Genomic DNA, 24,263 nt, shown 5'->3' on the forward strand with positions numbered 1-24,263 from the left:
CCACAATGAGGAAATTTCATTCTCATTATTTTCCGATATAGAAGGCTGGCGAGCACTTATGTTATTCTGCACCGTCCCACAGCACCTACGTCACTATTTATGTAGGAATTTCTGTATTTTATTATTTTTACCAGCTTCTGATTGGACTCTTAATGTGATGTGACTTCTTGCGTATATAGGCAGCAACAGATTTACAGTTTTATGATGAAGTTTGATGAAGATTGTGATTTCCACCCGCTGTAATGCTGCGCTGAAACAGCACTTGAATGAGAAATCAGTGAAACAAAGAGGACACGTGTTTCCATCCACATGAACAGATTTTTATATCTTTAGAGCAATAAATAGTTCCACTTCTTCCATTTCTCTGCAATTTCAAAAACAAAGTACAAGTAATATATATTTATATACACAGCTAAAATTTTCCATACGTAATTTTTAAAATAATGTCGTCTCTGTTGACACATATTTGACACTTTACTCGTACAATTTTACAAGGACTATTCCAGTCTCTCTTTGCTCTACATTATAAACAAGAAATATGTCCTCTCCAGAAAGCGGTCCAGCAGCTTGGACACGCCCCCCGTCCAACGCCATTGTATAGATGCACACAACACAGACTGTCTTTACACAGGAACAGAATCATCCAACATTTTTTAACTGTACTTGAAGCAGATCTGATGTGCTTTGAATCTTGAAAAATGTTCCCTGTTTGCCTGCTGCAGTCAGACCAGATCTGTTTCTCCAGGTGTTTAAAAAACATCAGACCTTCCATTCCCGATGTAAACCCAGCCACAGACAAACTGAGCAAAGTGAGTACTCGCAATGTTATTTTCATTTAACGGCTGCTATGTACATTCATGTTATAATACAGTTTCATTCAGTGCAGATACTGTAATAAATACCACATGCAAACCGATAGTGGAGAGCAGACCCGGGCAGGAGAAAAAGACCTAATTTAAGCGTTTAAAGGACCATACCTGCTTTTTTTCTGCATGTTCTTAAACTGGATATACTGTAAATTACTTTCACAAGAGTCCCGACGCGGTTTAAGCAGATTTGTGTCCTCCCAGACTGCAAGTTCATGTCTTCACAGACACTTGAATCCTGCTGCAGATAACTAATCAACCACAGTGAGTTTTGTTCTTATCTCTTGCGTGTAAGAATTGACAGCGACCTGACAAAAACGTTGCACCGACGGCCTCCGATGGCAGCAAAGCAATCCAAGAACTAACAAAAAAAGTGGCCTTGAAACATGAGGAAGCAGATTTTGGCCTAACCCTAACCCACAGACACTTGGCACATGGTGGGCAACGGCTCGCCAGGAAGCCAGGACGTTTATATGTCACCGGTTACTGTTTTGGTCCACAAAGACTAAATCTGGGGTTCTCACAGTTTGGGTGACCAAGTGGCAATTTAGAAAGAATTTAGAAAGCACACAGTTTAAGGCAGTGGAGGCAAAATCTAGCAAACACGAGAGAAATCTAATCTGACACGTGCAGGTGAAGTTTGACACAGCAGTCCAGCAGTGTAACTATTATAGGCTGTTTCCAGTCATGCCTGCCATGGGGCGAATAGACAGTAATCAGCCTGTAGTATATATATATATTAAATATATATATATATATACTTTTTAAAATTTCTTTTTTTTTTTACTGTGGACCTGTTGTAAAACAAACCCAAACAAACAACTGAAATTTCTATAGCGGAAAGTGAAAAAACAGGAACTTTACAATCATTTCTCTGTTTCTTTTATGTAATTACAGTGGGAATGGTCTGGCCCCTGGGCCTTACATTTAACACCTCTGACTTAGATCCTTGTTAGATGTTACCAGTGATGGATGATTTATCTGCAGCAAGTGTCAAGTTCAATGCAAGTGAAACTTAAACCGAACAGTGGACGTAGGAAGGTAAGAAATCTCGACATGGTAGCGCCGTAACACAAAGTAAATACGGTTTGAAGTTCATAAACATGCAAACGAGGGGTATGGAGCTTTAAGATGGGATGTTTACTGAGGATGTGCTTGGGCATGCACTGAGACTGAGTGAAATGCTGTGTATTCCCTTACGAGGTAGGTTTGATCCAGTGTTCCTCGAGAACTTTGTTTTGATGTTTCTGTGGTGTTTGCCGCTTTAGTCTGGAGTCGACGTGGTCACTGTAAGGCCTTTAGAAAGAGACAAAGTCTTTCTGCAGGTGATTGTAGATGCATGCTATGGCCCTACGGTCCAAAAATTCTTAGCAGCTCAACATGAAGTGTTAATTTCAATGTTGTTTGATAGCAGAGGTGTTGCTTGTTTCCATTAAAAGAGTGAAGAGAGGCTTTGTGATGATTCAGTGTGCAGGCGTGTGTTTGCTTGAGCATGCTGTGGGTTGAGTCAAAGTAATTATCACAGTCTATAATCAAAATATTAGAAGAACTTGTATGTCAGTTACAGAAAATCATTATTGTTTGTTTTTTTTAAATATATTAAATTAAAAAGGATTGAATACTTCCATAAGATGCCCAAATCAGAAAAGAAATAAAATCTCACATTATAAGCACATAACAAAATTAAAAATGCTAAAAATACAAAACAGCCCAAGGAGTACAGTATGTTAGTAGAAGCTTGCCACACAACAATATTGATAATAATATCAGTAGCACGCTCTAAAAAGTCAAAGGGGTTCTTCAGATTGAAAACAACAGGGAACCCAAGATGGTTCCCTGAGGAACGCCGTCAAACGATTCCAATATGTGACTGTATTCCCACAAACCTCGCACACTAAGGGCGTTACTGTTCTCACGAAGAAGCCCGAATAGCCCGAAGAACCCAGATGAACTTTGGTTTTTAGAGCACACGTTTTGTTAATTCAAACAATTCTGAACCTCAGTTACAGATTGATGCTGTTGGCCCCACTGAAAATAGAACACACTGTACAGTTAATATCTACAGTTGGTGCATTCACGTCATCACAGGGAGACTAAAAATATGTCGTTAATGTTTGCATTCAGAGGAATTTCCCATCATCCACCAGTTAAACTCTGGCAAATATTTATATGAGGCTGACTAGCAACCAACACTGAAAGTTTCATTTCTAGTCAAAAAATGCAAATGGCTGGTAAAATCGTTCAAGCGGTGGAAGAACTTTCTACCAGCCATCACGGGCCTCCTGCCCTGACATCCGGTGAGACTGATTAAAGGAAGAAAGGAAATACACTTCAATACTGGCATGGTAGATTTGAACTCAAAGTGCAAAAATGTGTAAAAATGAGTTTGTTCAAGAAGATTTCACTCGGTGTGACACGGAAACATGTTCTGCACTTCAGTCCTGTGAGATGTTAGCGAGTCCTTCGAATGAAATTCGGTCCAGGTTTCAGGCTCCTTTGTGTCTTTGTTGGATGAACAAGGCGACGAGCGGCTCAGTCCTTCAGCCAGACTTTTAAAAAATGCAGTAAATGGCTTCGATTTGCTGTTTTGAATGGACACAAATCATTATATTATTGATTTAGACGCTGAACTGTCTTTGTATTCCATGGAGGTCTTTTGTGAACATTATTATTTATATTGTACCATCACTATGTCTGAAGGCACCTTATTCTCTATTTTGCCACACATCAAATGGGATTAAAGTTGATTCACCCTCCGAGTTTTTCACACGCTAACGCAGTTTGGACTGGGTGGGAAATTAACCCTTATTTTCCATTTATCATATTTTCTCAATTGTTTTATATCTTAGTAAAATAATAGAGAGTTTCTAACTACTGCTGAGAACCCAAGTAAGTGCAGAGGTGAATCTGAGATCATCTGGATGAGTAGGTTCTTATTTATTTGAATAAAGCTTGCTCCTTGTTACCAGTGTTTTCTACTCATTACATATGAAAACAGGCGTAGGTGCTGAAGCGCCTTAAATCCAATTTATTTCTGACGGCAGTCAGTCAGAGGGCAACTAGTCTGGTTACAAAACAAAGGCCGGCTGTATCAAGTTTATTGGAAAAACACCCTTTGACCCACTTGTCTGAACCTCAGTAAAGACTAACCTGAGTTGCTATATTTAATTCTATGACTCCGTCACACTGGACTAAAACTGGGACTGCAACCTCCTTATGGGAGGCCACCTGTCTCCAAACAATTGCAGTCCGGTTCAGACTGACTGGTGAAGGCTTGTACAGAGACATGTTAATCAGCCCGAGTCAGCCTGTCCTGATAGGCGTACATATTCTGCATCTCTGGTGGCGGTTGCATTCTGGTTAAGCTCCTACACCCGCGTCATTCTGGAGTTAAATCGTCACTACGTCACTACTTGTGAAGGAATTTCTGAATTTCTGTTTCAAATCAATGAGGTTCGACTGTAAGGATTTCATGTGAACTTCTGTGTCTGTCGATGGCAGCAGATTTGCACTGATCACAAACAGATTGCATGTAAACGCCTCATTCAGTCACAGACTGGCAGCAGATCGATAGCAGACCAACTCGTCATATTGCATTTTTATCGATGTCTCGATGCACCAAAGTTGCGCTGACGATGGCAGCTAGAGACCTGGCCCCCATCTTTGAAACAACCACTTCAAAGGCAACAAGGTCACAAGTGGTGGTGCCACAGTGTCTTTGCCCTAGTGTGACTGAAACATTCTTCCAAGCCTCCTCTTCTGCTAAGTGCCAAAGCTAAAGCAAAGTCTTAACCCTTAAACGTGCCTTTAAAGAGTTGTAACAAAGAGAGCGGGACAAGAGGAAGTTCTGATAGTTTAAAAAATCCAGTCTGATTGTCTAAATCTTGTTTATTACAAATGAAACCTGGCGAGTTTTATTGAATTTCGTTTAACTGTCGTCTTTGGTTTGTTGTGACAAATGACTTCAGTCACTCACTCATGCAGTTAAACACACAATCACACATCATGAGTCTGTTCATAGCTGCCAGCTTTTCAAATCAATAACTTTATGATCACCTGCACGCGATGAGTTTAGGGGATGTCAGTAATTTAAAATAAAAAAAGTACTCTCCTGAAATAATCTAAATAATATCTGTCTGTGCATCTAAAGACCATCACTTGTATTTCTTTTCTTTACGGCTCTGTCTCCTAATCCTGATTTCAAGGATCTTTATCTGAAGATGTTTAACATAATGTAGTGAAGCCTCATCAGTGATCAGCGTTCTGCTGTGAAGCAAAACAAAAAGGAACCAACAGAAATGAAACATTTGAAACTTTTGGTACCTTGTGATGAAGCTTGATTATCAGAATTATTAAACGAGTCTTGCGTCAAAATGTTGGTTTCGTAAAGTAAATTCAAGCCTTTAATTTCCCACCCAGTTCTGTTAAGATGATAAGTTAGAGAGAGAGTTACACCTTATTTAACTTAACCTGAACAGTTACATCGCTTCGTTTAGGTACCGCAGCTCTCATCTCCCTGTCCGGCAGCTTTGGGCCCAATCTCCGTCTGTGGCAACGTAGAGGGTCACATACAACATGGAGCATGAAGTACAGCTGAAAGCTGCAGTATTATATTATCTGAGTATATTATAATTTGTGACAAATTCAGGCTTATGCTTTCATATACACTTAATAACAAGGGAGAGCATTCACAGGTTTAGCACAAATGATCAAATAAATCCCCGTTACATGAGGAAATAATTGGGAATTTTTTTAAAGTCCCAATCCAAAACAACAGCGTAGCAGTCCCTGCTGAAACCCTGTAATCCACAGACGCTAAAGGCTTTTAGTTATTTTTGCAAAGGTAAAAAGACACCTGGAGTGTTTGTTATGATGGCTTATTTAAAGGTTTTAGAAAGTTTATTGTCCACCTAGACGGTCAAGTGTTCCGTATTCTTCACTTCTTATGGCCAAATAAATGCTGGATTGGGGCTTTAAATCACAACAACTCCCTCCCCCTGCATATAGAAGTTTAACCACAGTCACACTGACACTTATTAGCTATTGCACAGGTCATGCATGCCTGTCTAAGACACAGAAACTGCACCATATTAACGCTAACCACCTCTGCTTGTCCGTAACGCCTCATGGCTTGTAAATATGTCAACAACCAAAACAAGAGTGCTTTTGTGCGGAAAACAAGGTGGTGTAAGACGACTGTGTTTTTTGGAAAACGCGACCCGGACTCGCTTCGTTCTCCGCTCTCTGTACATTATGTCAGGCGTAATCCTTGGGATATATATTCTCAGGCACTGTTCCCTTCACGTCTGGTCCCTGAACCGTTTTTTTCCACGACAGCACACAAATTCCTACGATGTGGCACGAACACTTCCCCTGTCAATGAAGAACTACAAATATGTCCTCCCAGCTCACCTCTGAAGGGCACTACGGGGGGAAGATGAGGACGTTTTCACCAAGACATCGGGACAATGTGGGTGTTTTTTCTTCATCTTCACGTGACTGAAAACGGCATGATTCACGTTCTGGATGCTTTTCGCTCCGCGAGCAGCTTTTTCTGGGAGGATCTGCTCCCTGTAAGAAGCATCCGTCAGTGTGTGTGCGTCTTTCTACCTGCGGGGGAAGTGGATGTGGAAATAACACAGGCTGAGAAGTTTCCTCTTCCCCGCTCTCACCGTTCTCCTCCTCACCAGGCGTCCGCTTTCATACGGCTGCATTTGTCCTCCCCCTCCTCCACCTCTCCTCCTCCCTCTCCTGCTCACTACCACCCCCCGGCGGCTCACTGCAGGGTGACGCGCCACTGTCCTAGACTTCTGCCTCCTCACACGACCGTGCTGATCCGGCTGACGGGCTTGGATTTGGGGCCGCCCCCTTGGCCTCCCCCCACCCCCGGGGGGTGCGGGGAGAGCGGGGCGGTTGACGGGGGAGGCAAGGGTGAATGCGGCGGGGGAGGCGGGATGGACGAAAGCGGTGGGTACTGGGGGGTATATGGTTTCGGAGGCGTCTGGGTGACGAGGCGTGCTGAGGGAGTCTGGGGTGGCGGGGTGGAGAAGATGAAGTGGGTGGAGGGGGAGGCGGACGGGGACGGGCTGAGCGGGGAGTGTGTGTGCACGGCGTGGTTGTGAGAGTGTGTGTGAGCGTGGGGGTGGGGCTGCGAGTGCGAGATGGTCAGCGGGAGCTTGGCCCCTCCACCTGGCCTCCCCGCCGCGGGGTGCGAGTGGAAGAGTCCGTGTGGGGTAATGGGGGTGACAGGGGAGTGCGGGGACAGCGGCGGCGGCGTGGTGAAGCCTGACGCCATGTTGTAGCGCGGGTGCGGAATGATGACATGTTGCATCCTCTGATGCTGCTGGGTATGAGAGGGAGCGCAGCCGGACGGGCCTTGCCGTCGGGGTGCGGAGAACCTGTGCGAGAGGACGTGGTGCTGCGGGACGCTCTGCATGTGGTAGCGGTGATGGTGATGGTAAGGTGGGGGCGGTGTCTGCTGCTGCTGGTGCCCAGTAACACTGACTCCGCCTCCTCCACTGTTGGCGTGGCAATACTGGGCGTGCAACGCTTGGAGCTTGGATTGTGCCCCTGCCGTACCGCCTCCCCCTCCAACTCCTCCCGAGTCCGACTGCCCGAGGTTGGGCGATGGGGAGGGGCATGGGGAAGGGGAGGATGGGTGGGGGATGGGAGGCGCGGGGGCGGGGTAGTGGGGGGGTGATGATATCATCAGGGGACTCGGCGGACCCTGTGGAGGGGGTGAGGTCATCGTCAGGGGACCAGGAACTTTGCCTCTGCGACTGCCGAAGAAATTCCCTAGTCGGCCTCCGCCAGTCGGTCCGCCCCCTGCCGGCATCCCTCCGCCGCCCCCAACCCCTCCCCCGCTCGCGAGTGGGGAGGTGGTGACCCCTCCCTGGTTGTGACAGAGCCCCGGCCCACCCCCCACCCCCGTACCGGGGCTCTGAGTAGGGCGGTGTGGCCGGTAGGCTGCTGGAGATGTAGGAACCATGATAGGGCTGTAGGAAAGACCTCCATCAGGCAGAGGGCGCTGCTGGTGAGGCCGGGGGCTGCTAATAATGGAACCCTGAGAAGAAAAGAAGACGAGTTTAACATACTGGGTCAGCATTTACCTCAGATTCTCACAGACCATCTCATCTTTCTGATGGAAAAAAAAACCTTGACATGAATCATGCAGATTTTAGGACAAACGTGCAGAAGAATCACTGAAGAGGTTAAAAAACAGACGATAGAAATGCACACACTGAGCTCCTGAAGGTAACGTGTCTGTAACCTGCTTTTCTGCCACAGAGGAAAGTAATTATTGATGACTGAAAGATAGATCACGAAGGCCTGCCAATCAAAGTAGCCATGCACCAGATAATTGAAGCGTTAAGACGTAACAAAATCCAAAGGGACGAGCGTCTAAAGAGCCTCAAGTGGCCAATAGAGGAACAGCAGTTTTGCGTCTTCTCTTCAGTCTTGTAATCCCAAGGATGGAAGCTCCCTGAACTCGAAGCTCTGACCATGATATTCTGGCTCACTTCATGTTTTACTTATTTCACAGAAAAGGCCTCAGTGCTCAAGAGAACTTTAGAGAAAGGCTGACCCGTCCTATTTTGAGGCTAACACGGTGGCTACACTCTGAAATGAAAAAGGGTCATGAATACAATTGAAGCCATGTTTCAGCGCTCACGTCATACGTGCATAAATATTTTCACAAACACAAGTTATGAATCAGACAAACATGCATCAGCAGGGTGTGTGACAGACAGCATGCTGGGAAGTCGTGTCCCGCCCAACTTACTTCGATGGTACTGTCCAGTGACCCCACACTGTTCCTACGACCCCGCTTCCCTGTCACCCAATCAGAACGAGGCAGGTTAAAATGTGGTTGCACATGCATTCTTCACTCAGTGTAAACACAGTTTTTTCCACTCTTTGATCTGTATGATGTCATGAAAAGGGAATACCCTTATATGGTCATCACCTACACCTTCTTCCTGCTGTTCAAACTTTTTATTAATGAGGCTGACCAACCTGATATTTACATACTTATGCATCAGTGCTAATTAACAGAAGGCTGTATTACTTGTATTGGCTGATTAAATCACAGCAGTAAACCACACAGTTTCCACAGTAACTTTTTGCATTTTCATGCTGTAGTTCCTACAGTTATCCAGCAGGGGGAGACAGAGCACCACAGCATCACATCAAACTTCCATCTTACAGGCATTTTACCATTTTAGATTTCATCAGTTGCATAAGAGCACAGGTTTGCTCTGACTCGATACATCATACTAAAAACCTGGAGCTGCAGAACTTCTGTCGCAGAACAGGCAGAGCGAAAACCACACACACACACTCAAAAAATGAATGAGGTGGATTGTTCAGTGTATATTAATGAGGTCTTACTACATTAGTTTTAGTTTGTATATGTGTACATATAGTATGTATATTTACAGTACAGTATGTTGTGTTTGTTGACATATTTTCAGGTGGAAGCAGAATATGTGAGGATTACTACTGCTGCACATGTTCCAAGGCTTTTTACACAACTTGACCAATACACTGACCAGCTCATAAAAGTCTTCAAGAAAAAAGGAGGCGTTGCAGGGAAGAAAATTAGACAAACTTTGGCCCCAGCCACACAGGTGCATTATTCTGTTGGTAGCAAAATATTATGGCTAATAAGATCATTTTCAAATTTAAACAGCTAGTGTATGGTAGCTGCACAGTGCACTTACATTTATATTAAGCAAGACAAAGTTTGGTACTCAAAACGTTGGAAAATTTAAATTACCTAAACATATGTAAAACCTGATCCCTTGATTTAGGTTAAACCAGAAGTGAATGTTTTTATGTTATGTTTTGAATGCAAAAAAGATGATGTATTAGTTTGTCTTTACCTCCATTATGGACATATATAATGTGGTGGAAACCCTGCCCAACAGGTTAACTATTCATGTCCATGTGATGATTAGTTGGTCTTGTGTACATGTCTATCTGTGCAGTGGATATGTCATTCATTTTGCGTATAATGTGAGTTTCTGTCATCCTAAAGTATATCTGTTTTCTCTTCCTGTATCTCTGCCACTCTCTACAGAAGGAAACTATTGAAAAGGGGAGGGAGTGTGTCCTCAGGGCACTACCTTTTTACCTGAATGAAGACCCAAGCATCCTCTTCAAAGAATAATTGGTTGGTAATTTTAGTTTAGTTTTTTATCTGTATTAAACCAAATTTTGAATAACTAATGTTGTTGCATGTTGTAATGTTGTTGTTGTTGTAATTTGCATGGAACCTGTTTAAATGTTTTGGGAAATCTTCTTGTATACCCAAACTATTTCTATTTATCGTTGAATCTGTAGTCTGAAATAGTGGCGCACTGGGGTGCATGTTCCTAATATTGTGTTTACGTCATTAAAGGGTAGCTTTGGCCCTTTTTCTTTCTTTTTTTAAAACTGGATGCCATTTTTCTATGTTTTTGTGTCTAAGCTACAGCTGTTCAGAGGGAGCTGGAACAAATTACCCTTGCTATCTTTACCATCGAAAGAGCTGATGCCAGCACTCCTCCAGCCGATGTGGGTATAACCATCTAGTGTGTCCTGCATGACCTGGAAGACCTGGCCTCTGCATGTGCACTCTTAATGGGTGGGATATATGCACTGAATCTCAGTTAACCTTAAGACTGAAAGCTTTCTTTGAAGTACTTCAGAAGCTCTTCCTTCATCTGTATGTCAGCAGACTCTTGACCAAGGTACAGTTGCTCAAGAATACACTGAATGAATAAGCCAACCTTTAATTTGGATGATGAATGTTCTGTCAGATGGACAGAAGTTTTTCGGAGGCTGAATGGGAATAAAATGGTAATTTGTAAATGACAGATAACGGGAAAATTACATTTAAGAGAAATTTAGAACATTTTGAAAAGTTTGTAAACTACTACAATTTGAGAGATTTTACTGTTGTGGGGGGCTAGTAAGAGACAATCAAAAGTATTGAGATTTAAAGGATTTAATTGAGAGATGATACTGCACCAGAAATGTTGAAGGGTGGTGTGTATATTAGCGTTCAAGGCATATTGTTATGAGGTGGAAATATGTTCATATTCAGTTTGTGTTACATTGTGTGCATTGTAAAGGTAATTGCAATACATACTAAAAATAAGGGTAAGTTAGGAGGTTGATCTGATATCCTCGTGTTGGTGTTGTTCCCAGATCATCATACTAAATGTTGTTCCAGGATCAACATTGCAAGTGACCAATCAGAATGTTGTGACGTCATACTTTTGCGACTTCGGGAAAAACCGGCGTAAAACAAAAAACTGTACTTAAGCTGCGTGAAACCGCCTCTGTCCGCCGATCAACTGACCCTGACCCTAACCGTAACCCTTTAATAAACAGTAAGCAGAATTGATATTGTCCTTGCAACACTGGAATTTCATAAATGCACGAATGGCTTGGCGCGCAAAGGAATAACGTCACAACAATGTGATTGGTCACTTGCAATGTTGAACCTGGAACAACATTTTCATGATGGTCTGGGAACAACACCAACACGAGGATATCAGATCATCCAAGTTGGGAATGCAGGATGAATGTATATTTTGTGGACTTTTAAAGACGAACAATTGTTTCCATGTTAAAATGTTTCCATCTGAAGTTTTTTGCCCAAACACTGGTAAAATAAATGTTGACAGTGGCAAGTGTTAAATGGTTACTGCTGTGCTGTTGCAAAAAAACTGAACGCTGACAAGCTGTTTTATTGTTAGACCATAATGTTGGCAAGTTTTGTTAAAGTTTTATTTGGGATGTTGATGTAATTTTCTTTGATTGCTAATATCAGTGGACTATTTATTATTATTATTATTATTATTATTATTATTGTTGTTGTTGTTATTGTTACATAAATTTTTTTTTAATTGTGGCTGTTGAGGTGGACACTTCACTTTGCATTGTTAAAGGAAAGCACTTCATTGGCATTGTGTTACTGGACTGACCCTAAGCAATCACTGCAAATAGCAACTTTGCTATCCATTTTAGACACTAAAAGAAAAAAACACTCACAGACCTTACTAGCATCACATGTGCATAACTCAAGTGTCATCTTATCAATGTGTTATGTGATCTTCAATGCATTTTTTTTTCTTCTTCTATTTCTGGTAGATACAGACATTTAATTTAAAGTCTTGATGTTGCATCTGTCTACATACTGTTAATTACTAACCCTAATGAGCTGTTGTGTTTTATTTTGGACTGGATTTACACAAATGCTCACTGAATGTGTTGGCAATAAAAGAAATTTTAAAAAGTAAGTTGGATGTACTTAATTCATTTGTGTGGAACCTGTTGACAAAATAGATTTATGTAAAACTAATTAATAAAGCACAAGGTGGCTGAAAATATAATATTTGAATTAATCTAACTTAAATTTAACATTTTACTGCCACAAATAAGAAATGTGTTGAAGTAACTAAACTATCTAACCTGAAAATATATCATCTATGTTCATACAACATAACTTGATTTAGTTAGTCTTAAATATGTCTTGTTAATCTTAAGTAGTTTTTTTTAAATTAGATGAACTAAAGATTTTTGCTTTAAACTAACATAATTCAATTTCGTGGAACCTGTTGACAAAATTTTAATTAAAGTCAACGTTTCATTTTTTTGAGTGCATCTGTAACATGTGAACAAGGTGAGCCTCGCATCGTACACCTGTCCTCACCTGTCTCTGAGAGGTCTCTGAGCGACGAGCTGAGTGCCGTGCGCTTGAGTCCGTCCACTGTTGCGTACGTGTCGTCGAGGCTCGGCCTTCCCAGGGTACCGTTCACCACCTCACTCTTTAAGGTTCCTCCACCGCTGTTTGCCCCGCCTCCTTGAGTGCCCATGCCTCCCGGTCCTCCCCCTGTCAACACGCCAGGACGCATGACGCCTTTCTGCTTCTCGAGCTCAGCTGAAAGGAAAAAAGAAAATCAGGAAAGCTGTCATTAACGACAACTCGCTGGATCGCTGTTCACTGCAGATTTGGAATCTACTGCTGGTGAAGTCAGGCGTGGAAGCTTGAAAGGCAACACATGCAGGCTAAACAATGCATTTATAACACTGAAATATTTGAATTTGCACATAAATAACTGAATTATAAGGCTGGAGCCACAGTGTCAGCAGTAAATTTCACCCATCTATTTTCTGCCCCTTATCTTGGGGTGTGGGCAGGCCTAAGCAGAGATGCTCTCCCTGTCAGACACCAGAGTGCTCTCAGCTGGACATGCCTGACACCCCTCACCTAGGACGTGTGGAGGAGGAATTCGATGTGTAGAAGGAGCAGCTCTTTCCTAAATAGCCGAGCTCCTCACACTGCCTCTAATTAAGAACCCAGAAGTACGCCACTCATATTCTTCTGCTCACTAGCCGCAGCTTGAGTCCACAGACGAAGGTCTGAATGTAGATCGATCGGTAAACCGATAGCTCAGCTACCTCTTCACCACAACAGGCAGGTACAGCATCGCTGCAGACACCACACCAATCAATTTGTCAATTTCCTGCTCCCTTCCTCTCTCAGTAGTGAACAAGATTGAGATACTTGAGCTCTTCCTCATCCTGGGGGAGCAACTCATTCCTTGGTTGCTGAAACCAGCAGCAAAAGAACTTCAGAAACCCCAAGGACGGTCCACGCTGATACTGGGAGGTGTTGTACTCGCAGACATATGGATGCTAAAATGCTAAGATGAGTTGACAGATATAATTGTTTGGCTGTTAATATATGTGAGCAGCCTGCCAAAGTGAAGTCTGTGTGTGGGAAGTTCTTCATGTACCGTGACTGCTGGCAACCGGCCTGAACTCTAATGGTATAACAATTGATGTATTATTAGCTGCAGTGAGCACAAATCCAGAAGAGAAAAGAAATGAGAAAACAGATTCTGAAAATAGTCTTCCTCCAACGGCACACCCTGTCCTAAGCCCCGCCCACAGTGCATACTCCAAATCAGCTCATGTGAAACCCCGCTCTCCAGACTCAAAGCTCTACTGGAACTCCTCCGCTGTGTATGAAAACACCTGTGATTGGCCAAGGTTTGTCTAAAGCCTGTGAGCAGAGCCCAGACGAGGTGCAGAAAAATGGTTATTTAAAAAAAAAATAAAAAAAATTGTCCAATGAAGCGACTTTAATTAAATAGTTATTTGTACCTGTGCAGCAGACACGCTCAGAGTAAAGTATCTGGTTCTGTCCCTGTAACGATCACCGCTAACAGCTACAACCACGTCCACCACAACCTTTGTGTCCACTGCTGGTTTCAGTACTGCTTTGTGTAATTATCCTTCATTTAAGGTCCCACTGAGCCTCCCACTGCTGTGACAGGAACACTTACACTCCACCCTGTACTTCTCCATTTCCTGGACCTCTGCGATGCTCTCTCGGAGGTCAGAGGTGAAGCGTGCCCGGTCCTGCTGGCTCGGAGCGTTGAAGACGATCAGAACCTTCCTCTCTCCTCCGGGGTTCGCGGACGTCAGCCGGATACCGTGAGGATAATCTGAGTGAAACACAACACAAAGACATTCAACCTCATTAGTCCTCTGATCTCTGGAGGGTTGGGGGTTAGAAAGATGATTGTTGATTAACTTGAACTATAATAGTTTCCTAAAAAGTAAAAGGACCCCCAAATTTTGCAAACACCAGCCACTAGATGATTGTTAGCATTTGGCGCACCTGTCAGCAACATCCGGTTAGATTTGCGTCATGCTAGTGTAGCTCAAATGGTCTCAAAGTATTTAAAGAGGACATTTTGCCACGCCCTCTATTTTCGCTCTCCTCCTTTATGTTTGATTACATGATTGGTGGTGCGTACCCTGGAGCTGGGACGGAGTGCCACCAGCTGCAGCTGTTTCAGCCCAGCTCACCAGCACAATGTCATCTCTGCATCAGCAGTCAGTCCTGGTTCGGCCGTCTGTTGTTATCTCTGCTCCTGAGAATTCTGTTTAATCGCTCATGTTTCCCTTTGTCTGCACTTCTTTTGGTTCACCCACCTCCAGTTTCCAGACCTGCTTTGTCCTTTCGATGCTCTTCCCTGCTTCATTCTAACCCGAGCCCCAGCTTTGGTCTCAGTCTCAGGCTCTCACTTACAAATCCAAGCCTAACTCCCAGTTTTCCACCCTCCATTTCTAGCTCCTTGGTATTTTCTCTGCTAAGCTAACACCAGCCCAGCTCCTCACAGGCTCTTTGTCAGCTTCCTTGCCGTGTCTAATAAACTGTCAGTAACCTGTTTGGGGTTCAGACTGCCTCTTTGTCACGTTTTTTTGTGATATTTTTTTTCTGGTGTTGATAAATGGTCAAAATATGTAAAAGAGAGAGTGATTCAAATGAAAAAGAAAATACCTGCAACTCAAATCTGAAGTGATGATCGTGGAGGCAAGAAAGACGCTGCTGCACGCCCACGTGCTTCAGGGGGAGCAGAGTGTCTTTTCTTGTTTTTTTGGATGTGGATATTTTTTGGAGACACAGTGGAGAGGCAGGTTACATGGCCTGCTGTGAACAGAACTCAGTGGCTGCAGTATAACATAAATAAGGTTTCCCTGCAGAGCTGAGAATAGGAATATAACTCTGATGAAGAGCACAGTAACGCTCCCTGAAAGAGGAGTTCATAGTGGGAGTCTAATCTAAGGGACATCCAGAAGGATGGATCCATTCAATTTTTTTAAAGGGCTCGTTTTGCACTGATTTCCTTCCCTCAAATCCTTCCTCACATCTCCAAGCTCTGCAAATCAAACAGATGTAATGTACGCCTCAACGTGTATGGATGGAAAGCCGGAGGCAGACATGCATTAAAAGGAGGAGCTGGGGTGGAGGTGGGTTCCAAAGTGGCTTGCAGATGTGCAGCAACTGTATGCATTAAAGCGCGTTTTATGTTGTATTGTTTTATCTGCTTGGATTGACAGTTGTACAGACCCTTTGTTCAGTAATGAAACTGAAGTAATTTAACAGCCTGTACTTTGAAAATAATGAATTGGTATTTGGAGCAATCTGTGTTATTTCAATTTCATCAGAAAACAGTGTGCTGATCTCTGAGCCTCACCCCTCCTCACGGGCGGCATTAATCTGATTGAGAAAATAAGATTTGTGTACACGCACACACAAACCTTCCTACCTGCCTCCCACGCGACGTGCGCACACACAAACACACGCACCCACGCGGCTGATGCATGACTGTGCTGATGAATCACATGGGACAATCTGTCCTGGTCTCAGTCATCAGCGCCCAAGACCCATTTAGCTCCAACTGGAGAACCAGAACTGTCAGCAACAAAAAGCACCAAGTGAACGAGCTCTGAGGCGACACTGGAACAACCGACATATACGTGACACAATGTAATGTGATGCAATCCAGTCAAATACAGCGTAAGGAACAGAAGACAGCTCAAAATATTATCATCTCTGTCTCACGAAACCTACAGCCAACAGTCTTCTGCCAGGTGAGAGCAGAAGAGATGAGAAAGCCGAGCATTGAGAATGCAGCTAAACCTGTGACTCTGCAGAGGTTGTTTCAGAGTTAATGTGAGTGTGTGGAGCAGGCTTCATCCATGTGTGCCGGCACAGTCTCAGAGATAATCTTATGGCTCCCTACAGGTATGTAATGTCCCTGTTAGGTAAGCCACGAGTTTGTGGGCGGCTCTGCTACATAATAAACAACCTCTTTCTGAATTTGGGAGCTGAACTCTCTCTCTGAGCGAGGCTTCCTGTTAACAGGTGCTCAGGCAGATCTGAAACGCCAACAGCTCCAATCTGCTGCATGCAACTGAGAGCCAATTCATCTCTGAAGAAGTAGAGTCTTGGAAAACATGCACACTTGTGTCAGGAATGACAGGAGATTGCATAATCGTGAGCTGTGCAGAGGCGCAGTCTGATTTTACCCAAGCAACACAGGAGAATTTCTATTATATCAGGAATGCTCCCGAGAGCGAATGAAGCTCTGTGGAGCTGTGGGATACACAATGGCATTTTGGGGGGGGTAATCTTTTTTTTCTTCTGATGACGTCATGGCAACAGCCACGGTAAAGCCTCCATGATGTGAGGCATACAGCCTCCTCAGAGCATCACCTTCAACCACCACCAGCAGCTGCTTCTTATACACAAATGTTTCTGCTGTGGTTTCACAGACACTCCCACTGTCTCGTTAGATTTTTTATTTTTAACAAGGTACAACAGCCGTCTCCTTTTGTAAATCCTTAATGGACCAATCGGTATGCATTAGCATGAGTTATCTTCTAATGCTGCTGAGGAAGGACTGCTCAGTGACATTTGACAGACTGGATAGTTAAAGCTTACATGTTATGGACCTCATTTATTTTAGCGTCTTTGAGCAAATGTGATGCTGGGGTATGAAATTAAAGTACACTAATATTTTGTTTATTTAGATGTTGCATGAAATTGCTAGGCAGGTTAACTATACCGGTTGGTGGTACTGTGGTAATGTTTAGTAATGCACTCTGTGGGACTGGTGCAGAGCAGCTGTGGTGTTCATGGTCAGTGACATGAACACCACAGCTGACTGCACAAAGTTCAATTAAATTTAAGATGTTGATGCTTACCCTAATCAAAACAAATAGACGCCTCAAGGTGCTTCATATTGTATGTAAAGACCCAACATTAGCACAGAGAAAACCCCAGCAATCAGATGAGCAAGCACTTGATGACAATAGAAAGGAAAAACTCCCTTTTGACAGGAAGAAACCTTTGGCAGCCATCTGTGACAGTTGGGGGTGATGGAGGAAAACGGGACAAAACAGAGTGGAATAAAAGCCACGAGAGTCTGTGTAATATCTGTTTGGATGTTGCTGAAATCAGTTGGTTAGATGCCCTTTGAAGAGTACTTTACTCTTTTCCTTTTGTACTCTGATTACAGTTCAGCATCTGTACTTTTTCTCATGTAGTTCAGTAAAAAAGTTGAATCAGTACTTCAACCTTCATCAGAATATTTGTCAGGACAAGTACCTGCACTTTTATATGAGTGTTTATTTTGGCCACCTCTGTCAAACAGGGTTAATGTCGTAAAGTGGCACATTTTAATCCAAACAATCTTTTCTTGACCAAATCGAGTGTTTTTTACTGTCTAATCATAACTACTGACTGAAAGCAGAAATAAGAGACTGACCACAGTGGTTTAGCTGTTATGGCTGTGATTTATGTTACAGTGTTCTCTGTAAAACAGGACTACTGTCCCTCAGACCAATACTGTAGCAGCCTGTACGACAGAGAGAGTCACCAAAGGATGCTCGGTGTGCAGCTGGACACCTCTGGGGCTGAATACATCCAAACACTGTAAAATATCCAACCTTATACAAAGAAAGAAAGAAAGACATTTAAAGCCTGACACAAAAAGCTGTGAGGTGGGTTACTTTTTATAACTCGGATATCTGGTTACTGGAGTTATGGGTGCAGCAGCTTACACTGACAGACTTCCTCACTGTCATGAACCTTTCCGTCCATCTTCGTGCAGTTGGTCTCCTCTGGAAAATAGTTTAATGTAGTTTTCTTACAAATAATACGGCTTACAGTGTCACCTATTAGCTCGTTTACTGTTTGCACACTTTTAATTCGAAGATGAAAACTGCCGGCTCCAACAATAAATAAATAAATAAACAACACGGCAGGTAGCAAAATGCTAGCACTGGGGATTCAAAATGTTCAAAAAGTGTGAGACACATGGTTGATTCCATAATCTGAGGACATCAGGAAACCCCAGTGCACGCGCGAGAGACACGGTGTGGATTTGTGCCCTTTTAACTGCACCCAGCAGTGGTGGTGGTGTAGGCACTTCTAGGTGCTTCTACATCACTTAGCTGTTAAGATCCATTTAATGGCTTCAAATGAGACTTTAGTTTTGTGTCAGCTGAGATTTTGTGGGAGGTTCTGCATCGTTTCACGTACATATTTATACATACAGGCTCTTTGAGAGAAAGGGGTGGGTATGTAATTTCAGAGCCGAACTCTCTCTCTGAGTGAGAGATCCTGTTAACAGGCGCTCAGGCAGATTTGAAACACCTCCAACTCCAATCTGCTGCGTGGAGCTGAGAGCCAATTCATCTCTGCTGAAGAAGCAGAGGCTTGGAAACCACACACGCCCACACACACAAACAAACATAACTCTATAGGACTGTGTTAACGTTGTTATTGAAAAATGTTTTGAGAAACGTTGTCAAGCAGCCTCGTTTTCAGGTTGACAGACGTATATTTAGGAAATCCTGTGATGTGCTTCCACCGTTCCTTTCAAACACGGCTTGTGTTGTTGGTGCTGTGCTGACTGACGGTGTCTGTCTTTTAAAGAAACGGCTGGCAGATCATTGTAATTGGAAAAGGAAGTAAAATAATCTTTTGCCAAGTGATTATTAACAGATTGTTGAGAATATTTCCAACTAGGACAGAACCTCCAATTTTTGTTTTTTATATGAAATCCAAGAGAAAGTGTCCTGCTCGTACCAAACGAAGGCACGTGACGTGAAAAACACAGCCTGTCGTGTAAATGTTGGTCAAGCTTTTACAAAGGAGCTGCAGTTTTAATTATTAACCCACTGAATGCATAAGAAATAAGAACATGTTCTTTTGTGTTTTGACTGCCATATCTAAGCCATTATTAACTTTCAGGTAAGTTAATGTATTTAATGTTTCCCCTTTTTCGACTCGCTGACATGTATAATATGTATTACCCACCTGACGGCTGTGTCTGGATGTTTTATGGCACCAAACTGCAAAAACTCACCTTCACAAGTCCAAAGGATGAGAGAGATGTAACCTAAAGACGGCATTTGTGGCTGGTTGGTTCAACACTTGTGAAATGCCCCAACAGACACCAGATGTATTGTGATAATGTTAAAGACGGATCCTGATGAATTCCCGTGACTCCGACATTTGGGACGGTTTTTATTTGAAGCATCGCAGACATGCTGAGTGACACAGGCACCTCGCAGGGTGACGTCTCGTCTCCTTAAACCCTCCTTGTGGATATGCTGTTACCAGATCGCTACACGTAGCTACGCTGCAGCTTTCCGTCCCCTCAGACTGTACACACAGCAGCTGTACAGCCCTTGAGTACTAACTCTGCATCTGTTAAACCTCTGTGAACCTCCTTTACATTCTGCCATGAGTACAGCGATAACACAATGACAACCTGCAGCCGTGTAGTCTCGTCCGTTAGCATGGACGGAGAGTCTGACATTATGATCAAAGAAATCAAGAAAGCTTCATTTTGAACTCAGCTGGTATTTTACTGTAGCTGATACCTCCAATATAAGGAAATGGAGGCACATTAGTTTAGACTTTCCACATTTTTTAACGTTTTCAGTTCCCATATTCATAACTTTTATTTTTATTTCTTAAAACATGAAGTTAACTAGGAGGTATTTGCTTACTGAAGCAACTAACACTTTCTCCATTTCCCCTGCAATCAGCGATACCAAATTACGTAGGACGTTCTTGGAAAGAGACCTGCAATTATGTGAAAAGCTGCCACAAAATTAGCAGGAAGTTGCAGGACTTGTAAATTAAACCGTTGTAATTCTACAGAGATTCAGCATGTTCAGATTCAGAGTTTCTCATAAAGAACAAAGTATTTGAGTAGCTCGACAACAGCAGCATCTTTTTCAGTGGGATGTCAAAAATATGCTTGGAAATATCCTTAAATCGAGCAAAGCCCTGAGAAGTGAGCTGGCAAATCCATACAGACAACACGTGTGCAGCAATCAGGGTATTCATATATTTACAGCACCATGTGTTTCATGCATGTGTGACTGTTTTCAGTGCGCCTGCTGACTGCTGGGTAAAAATAGAGTCAAGCAAGTACAAAAAAGAAAAGGAGACATAGAGACTAAAACGAGAGAGGCGGAGGAAGATGGATGAGAGGAGGCAGCAGAGAGCAGTACTTACAGGTGTTTTGGAAAGTGTGGACCTGCATGTCGACCAGAGGAAACGATTGTCTGAAGCTGTACGTCACAGAAGTCTTCTTCTTTTGGAAGATCTTTGTCACCTGAGGAGGAGGAATTAAAATAAGGGAAAAGAAGGTAAAGAAGTCCTGCGTGAAAATACACACAAACACCAAAACACCGACAGGTACTGTGTCGAAAACAAGCAGATGTGCATCTGTAAAAAAGTTTAAAAAAGAAACAAGTGAAAAGAGAATATAATTAAAATCTCTCCGTGGGAAGCTCCTGGTGACTGCAGACACAAAACACTGTCTTCCCTCAGAGAGTTCAAACCATAACCAGCGAGTGAAGACTAAACGAATCAGCGAGTGGAGAAAAACGAAGGTCAAAGGTCGAAATCTAAACCAAGCTCTCCCAGCTGATAAACCTGGGGCCTGTCTCAATGTGCGTACTTGTGTTCTCGTGTACTCGTGATACGGCATCAGTCGGAGACCAAGTACTGCTCCAATTCGAAGTACGCATCAAGCCGAGAACGCGAAAAAGTCCCGGATGTGTTCTCCGCCCGTTTTATCGAGCATGCATCGGTGGTGACTTGTGTGGACTTAGTACAGCTAAATATCCCAGAATGCATTTCGTCCAAAACTCAAACGCGGCAATGGCGGACGAGCGGGGCTAAAAACGTTTAAATATTACTCTTTCTGGGTCACAAAATAAACTTTTAAGTTATTTTCAAGCGTGTAAACTTCAAATATCTGCTCGATTTATCAAGATATCATATATTTCCAAACGCGCTCCGATGTTTTCGGAGACATCCGTGACCCGCCAGCTCCATAGCAGACAGCGAGGTCGAGGATCACTAGAGCCGGCGAGAACAGCGGACTCCCGGCACATCGTTTCCAACCCCCCCCCCCCCGCGGTCTTTTCGCTACTCAGGTTAAACAAACCCCAGCAGCTGTCTATTGTATTGAGTGTCCACTACAATAAAAATAAAAGCGTTCTAACATCTCACCTGCTTGTTTTTATTAAGACATACATGTACACTATTTTTATTAATAGAGATTTCACTGCTGAGGTTAAACATGATATATAAGTCACGATTAAATCGGGCTGTGATTAAAGTTCAGCTTCATAACATATTACTCACAGTTAAATTAAGAGGGGACGGCAGTAAAAACTCCGGACCTGTGACATCATCAAGTACGCTGGTCTTCCAATTGTCCGTGCTCGCGTTCTCGGCAAGTCCGGACTCGCGTACTTGAGAATTGAGAAAGGGCCCTGGACTTCTTACTGATTTTGCTTCAGCTACTAAATCTTAGCAGCACTGCCTAAAAACATAACAGCAAAAATCAAGCAGCATCTGACCAGAAAACTGAGAATTTGAGCCAAATACTGAGCGTCTCCTTAGCTGCAGTTTGGTCTCCACTCTCTCCAGTTCAGCTGCACTCGCTCACTCGACTCTAAACTCTGCAGTTTGCTGCTGAGCAGGTTGTTGAAGCATGCATGACGAAAACAGCGGAGAAAACCAGAAACGTAAAGTCTCAGTGGAGAAACATGAGACCCGATGGGTAAAACTCGCTGACAAATCCTGGTTTTTTTGGTCTTTTCTCGTAAAGTCGCGCTGTCAGACTTCCTGACATTTCTGGAGCACTGCTTAAACATGAGCAGGGCATTATGGGATAAAATGGTACTCCAGTGATGCAAAAATCCTTTTATCTCACATGTGAGTGAATCTTAAGGTTGTGCAAGAATCGGTGGTCACACTGGTCCTTAAATGGTGCAATAACCAAACACACACTCTGCAAAGTCACACTAAATGACTCTGTTTTCCACTAAATCCACAGCTGACGGACCAGAAGCGCAATGCAAACTGAAACCTAACCTTGGTTTAGATTTAAGTGAGTTGTTCTGGTGACTTTATATCCCTGTGAGAAGCAAAAGCACATGTCACACACAGAGTGCATCGTTTACCATAAGCAGGTCGTTGAACAGGAAGACTTCTCTCTGGTGGACGCCGCTCCTCTGAGCTCTGTTTGGATCGGGAACCTCGAACAGCTGACAGCAGCACACCAACCTGCGATGAGGCAGCGACAGCACCTGCAACACACACACAGACAGACACACACTTCTGTGACCTGCCCTGTATCAAAAGGTTATTATGTACTAAAAAAGAGGCAGGGATAAAAAAAAGAGCATAATTGTAGTTAAATGCAATGATTTATGTTAAAGCATGTCGGATTTTTGATCTCTGAAATGTGACTGAATGACTGTGTGAGCAGATTTATGTCCCTGCAACATAAAATCAACTATATTCTCGTGCATAACACAGATAACATTCCTGACACTGATGTGGGACCTGCAGAGTCACATTGTCAGTGGACTGAGTGATAACTCAAGACTACGGATGGTGGAACATACACAGTTTTATCCTGTCACTTAAAAAGTCATTATTGATGCCACTTTAGTTATTTATAGCTATAGTGTTGTAATGATAACAGTAATTACATCTAATTACATTAAAGTATCAAGCTGAAACTGATACTGAAATCCTACAGCGATGAAATCCATGAAACCTGTTCAAACACATGCAAAGGATCCATCCATCCACCCACCCACCCGTCCATCCATCCATCCATCCATCCATCCATCCATCCATCCATCCATCCACCCACCCGTCCATCCATCCATCCGTCCATCCGTCCATCCATCCATCCATCCATCCGTCCACCCACCCACCCGTCCATCCATCCACCCGTCCATCCATCCATCCACCCACCCACCCGTCCGTCCGTCCGTCCGTCCATCCATCCGTCCATCCATCCATCCATCCATCCGTCCGTCCATCCATCCATCCGCCCGTCCATCCATCCATCCGTCCGTCCACCCACCCACCCACCCACCCGTCCATCCGTCCGTCCGTCCGTCCGTCCGTCCATCCGTCCGTCCGTCCGTCCGTCCATCCATCCATCCATCCATCCACCCACCCACCCACCCGTCCATCCGTCCATCCGTCCGTCCGTCCGTCCATCCATCCATCCGTCCGTCCATCCATCCATCCATCCATCCATCCATCCATCCATCCATCCATCCATCCATCCGTCCATCCATCCATCCATCCATCCATCTCTACCGATTGTAAAGCACTTTGGTCAGTTCTGTTTTCAAATGTGCTATACAAATAAATTTTGAATTTGAATCCATCCATCCATGTGATTTAAAAGACTGAATAGACTCGGCGGTACGAACATGAACAGGGAGGTTATTCCAGGTGCTACGGTTGCAAAGGCCCGGTCACCTCTCGACTTCAGTCGAGACCTGGGTTGAGCTAGGAGCATCTGATTGGACGATCTTTGTGCTCTATTGTGATTGTACAAGTGGAGGAGTTCGGAAAGATAGCTGGGCGCTAAATTATTTAGAATATTAAAAGTGAACAAAAGAATTTTAAAATCGATACGATATTTAACAGGGAGCCAGTGTAAGTTGGCTAAAATTGGAGTGATGTGTTCATAGATTCTT

General features: G+C 43.5%; 1 protein-coding gene and 1 long non-coding RNA gene across 2 annotated transcripts in view; one reads left to right on the top strand and one right to left on the bottom strand.

Annotated features, from left to right (window-relative positions):
- Positions 1-298: 298 nt before the first annotated feature.
- LOC146685240 (IQ motif and SEC7 domain-containing protein 2-like) overlaps positions 299-24,263 on the bottom strand; it is a 173,579-nt gene continuing 149,614 nt past the window's right edge. Inside the window, exons 13-18 of the mRNA XM_085444977.1 lie at positions 22,719-22,844; positions 20,755-20,854; positions 14,210-14,371; positions 12,571-12,798; positions 8,650-8,699; positions 299-7,929 (exon numbers count right to left, since the gene is read on the bottom strand). Of these exons, the coding sequence (XP_085301103.1) occupies positions 6,685-7,929; positions 8,650-8,699; positions 12,571-12,798; positions 14,210-14,371; positions 20,755-20,854; positions 22,719-22,844 (1,911 nt within the window). The 3' untranslated portion in view covers positions 299-6,684. The remainder of the gene's footprint in view (positions 7,930-8,649; positions 8,700-12,570; positions 12,799-14,209; positions 14,372-20,754; positions 20,855-22,718; positions 22,845-24,263) is intronic.
- LOC146685241 (uncharacterized) lies at positions 9,261-11,832 on the top strand. Its single transcript, XR_014917273.1, has 3 exons — positions 9,261-9,496; positions 9,949-10,041; positions 10,339-11,832. It is a non-coding gene; the product is annotated as an uncharacterized LOC146685241 (long non-coding RNA).

This window comes from Copadichromis virginalis, linkage group LG20 (genome assembly GCF_057382275.1).
Source record: "Copadichromis virginalis isolate Kocher_CV1m ecotype Utaka linkage group LG20, C_Virginalis_male_GT1.1, whole genome shotgun sequence".
Lineage (NCBI taxonomy): Eukaryota > Metazoa > Chordata > Actinopteri > Cichliformes > Cichlidae > Copadichromis > Copadichromis virginalis.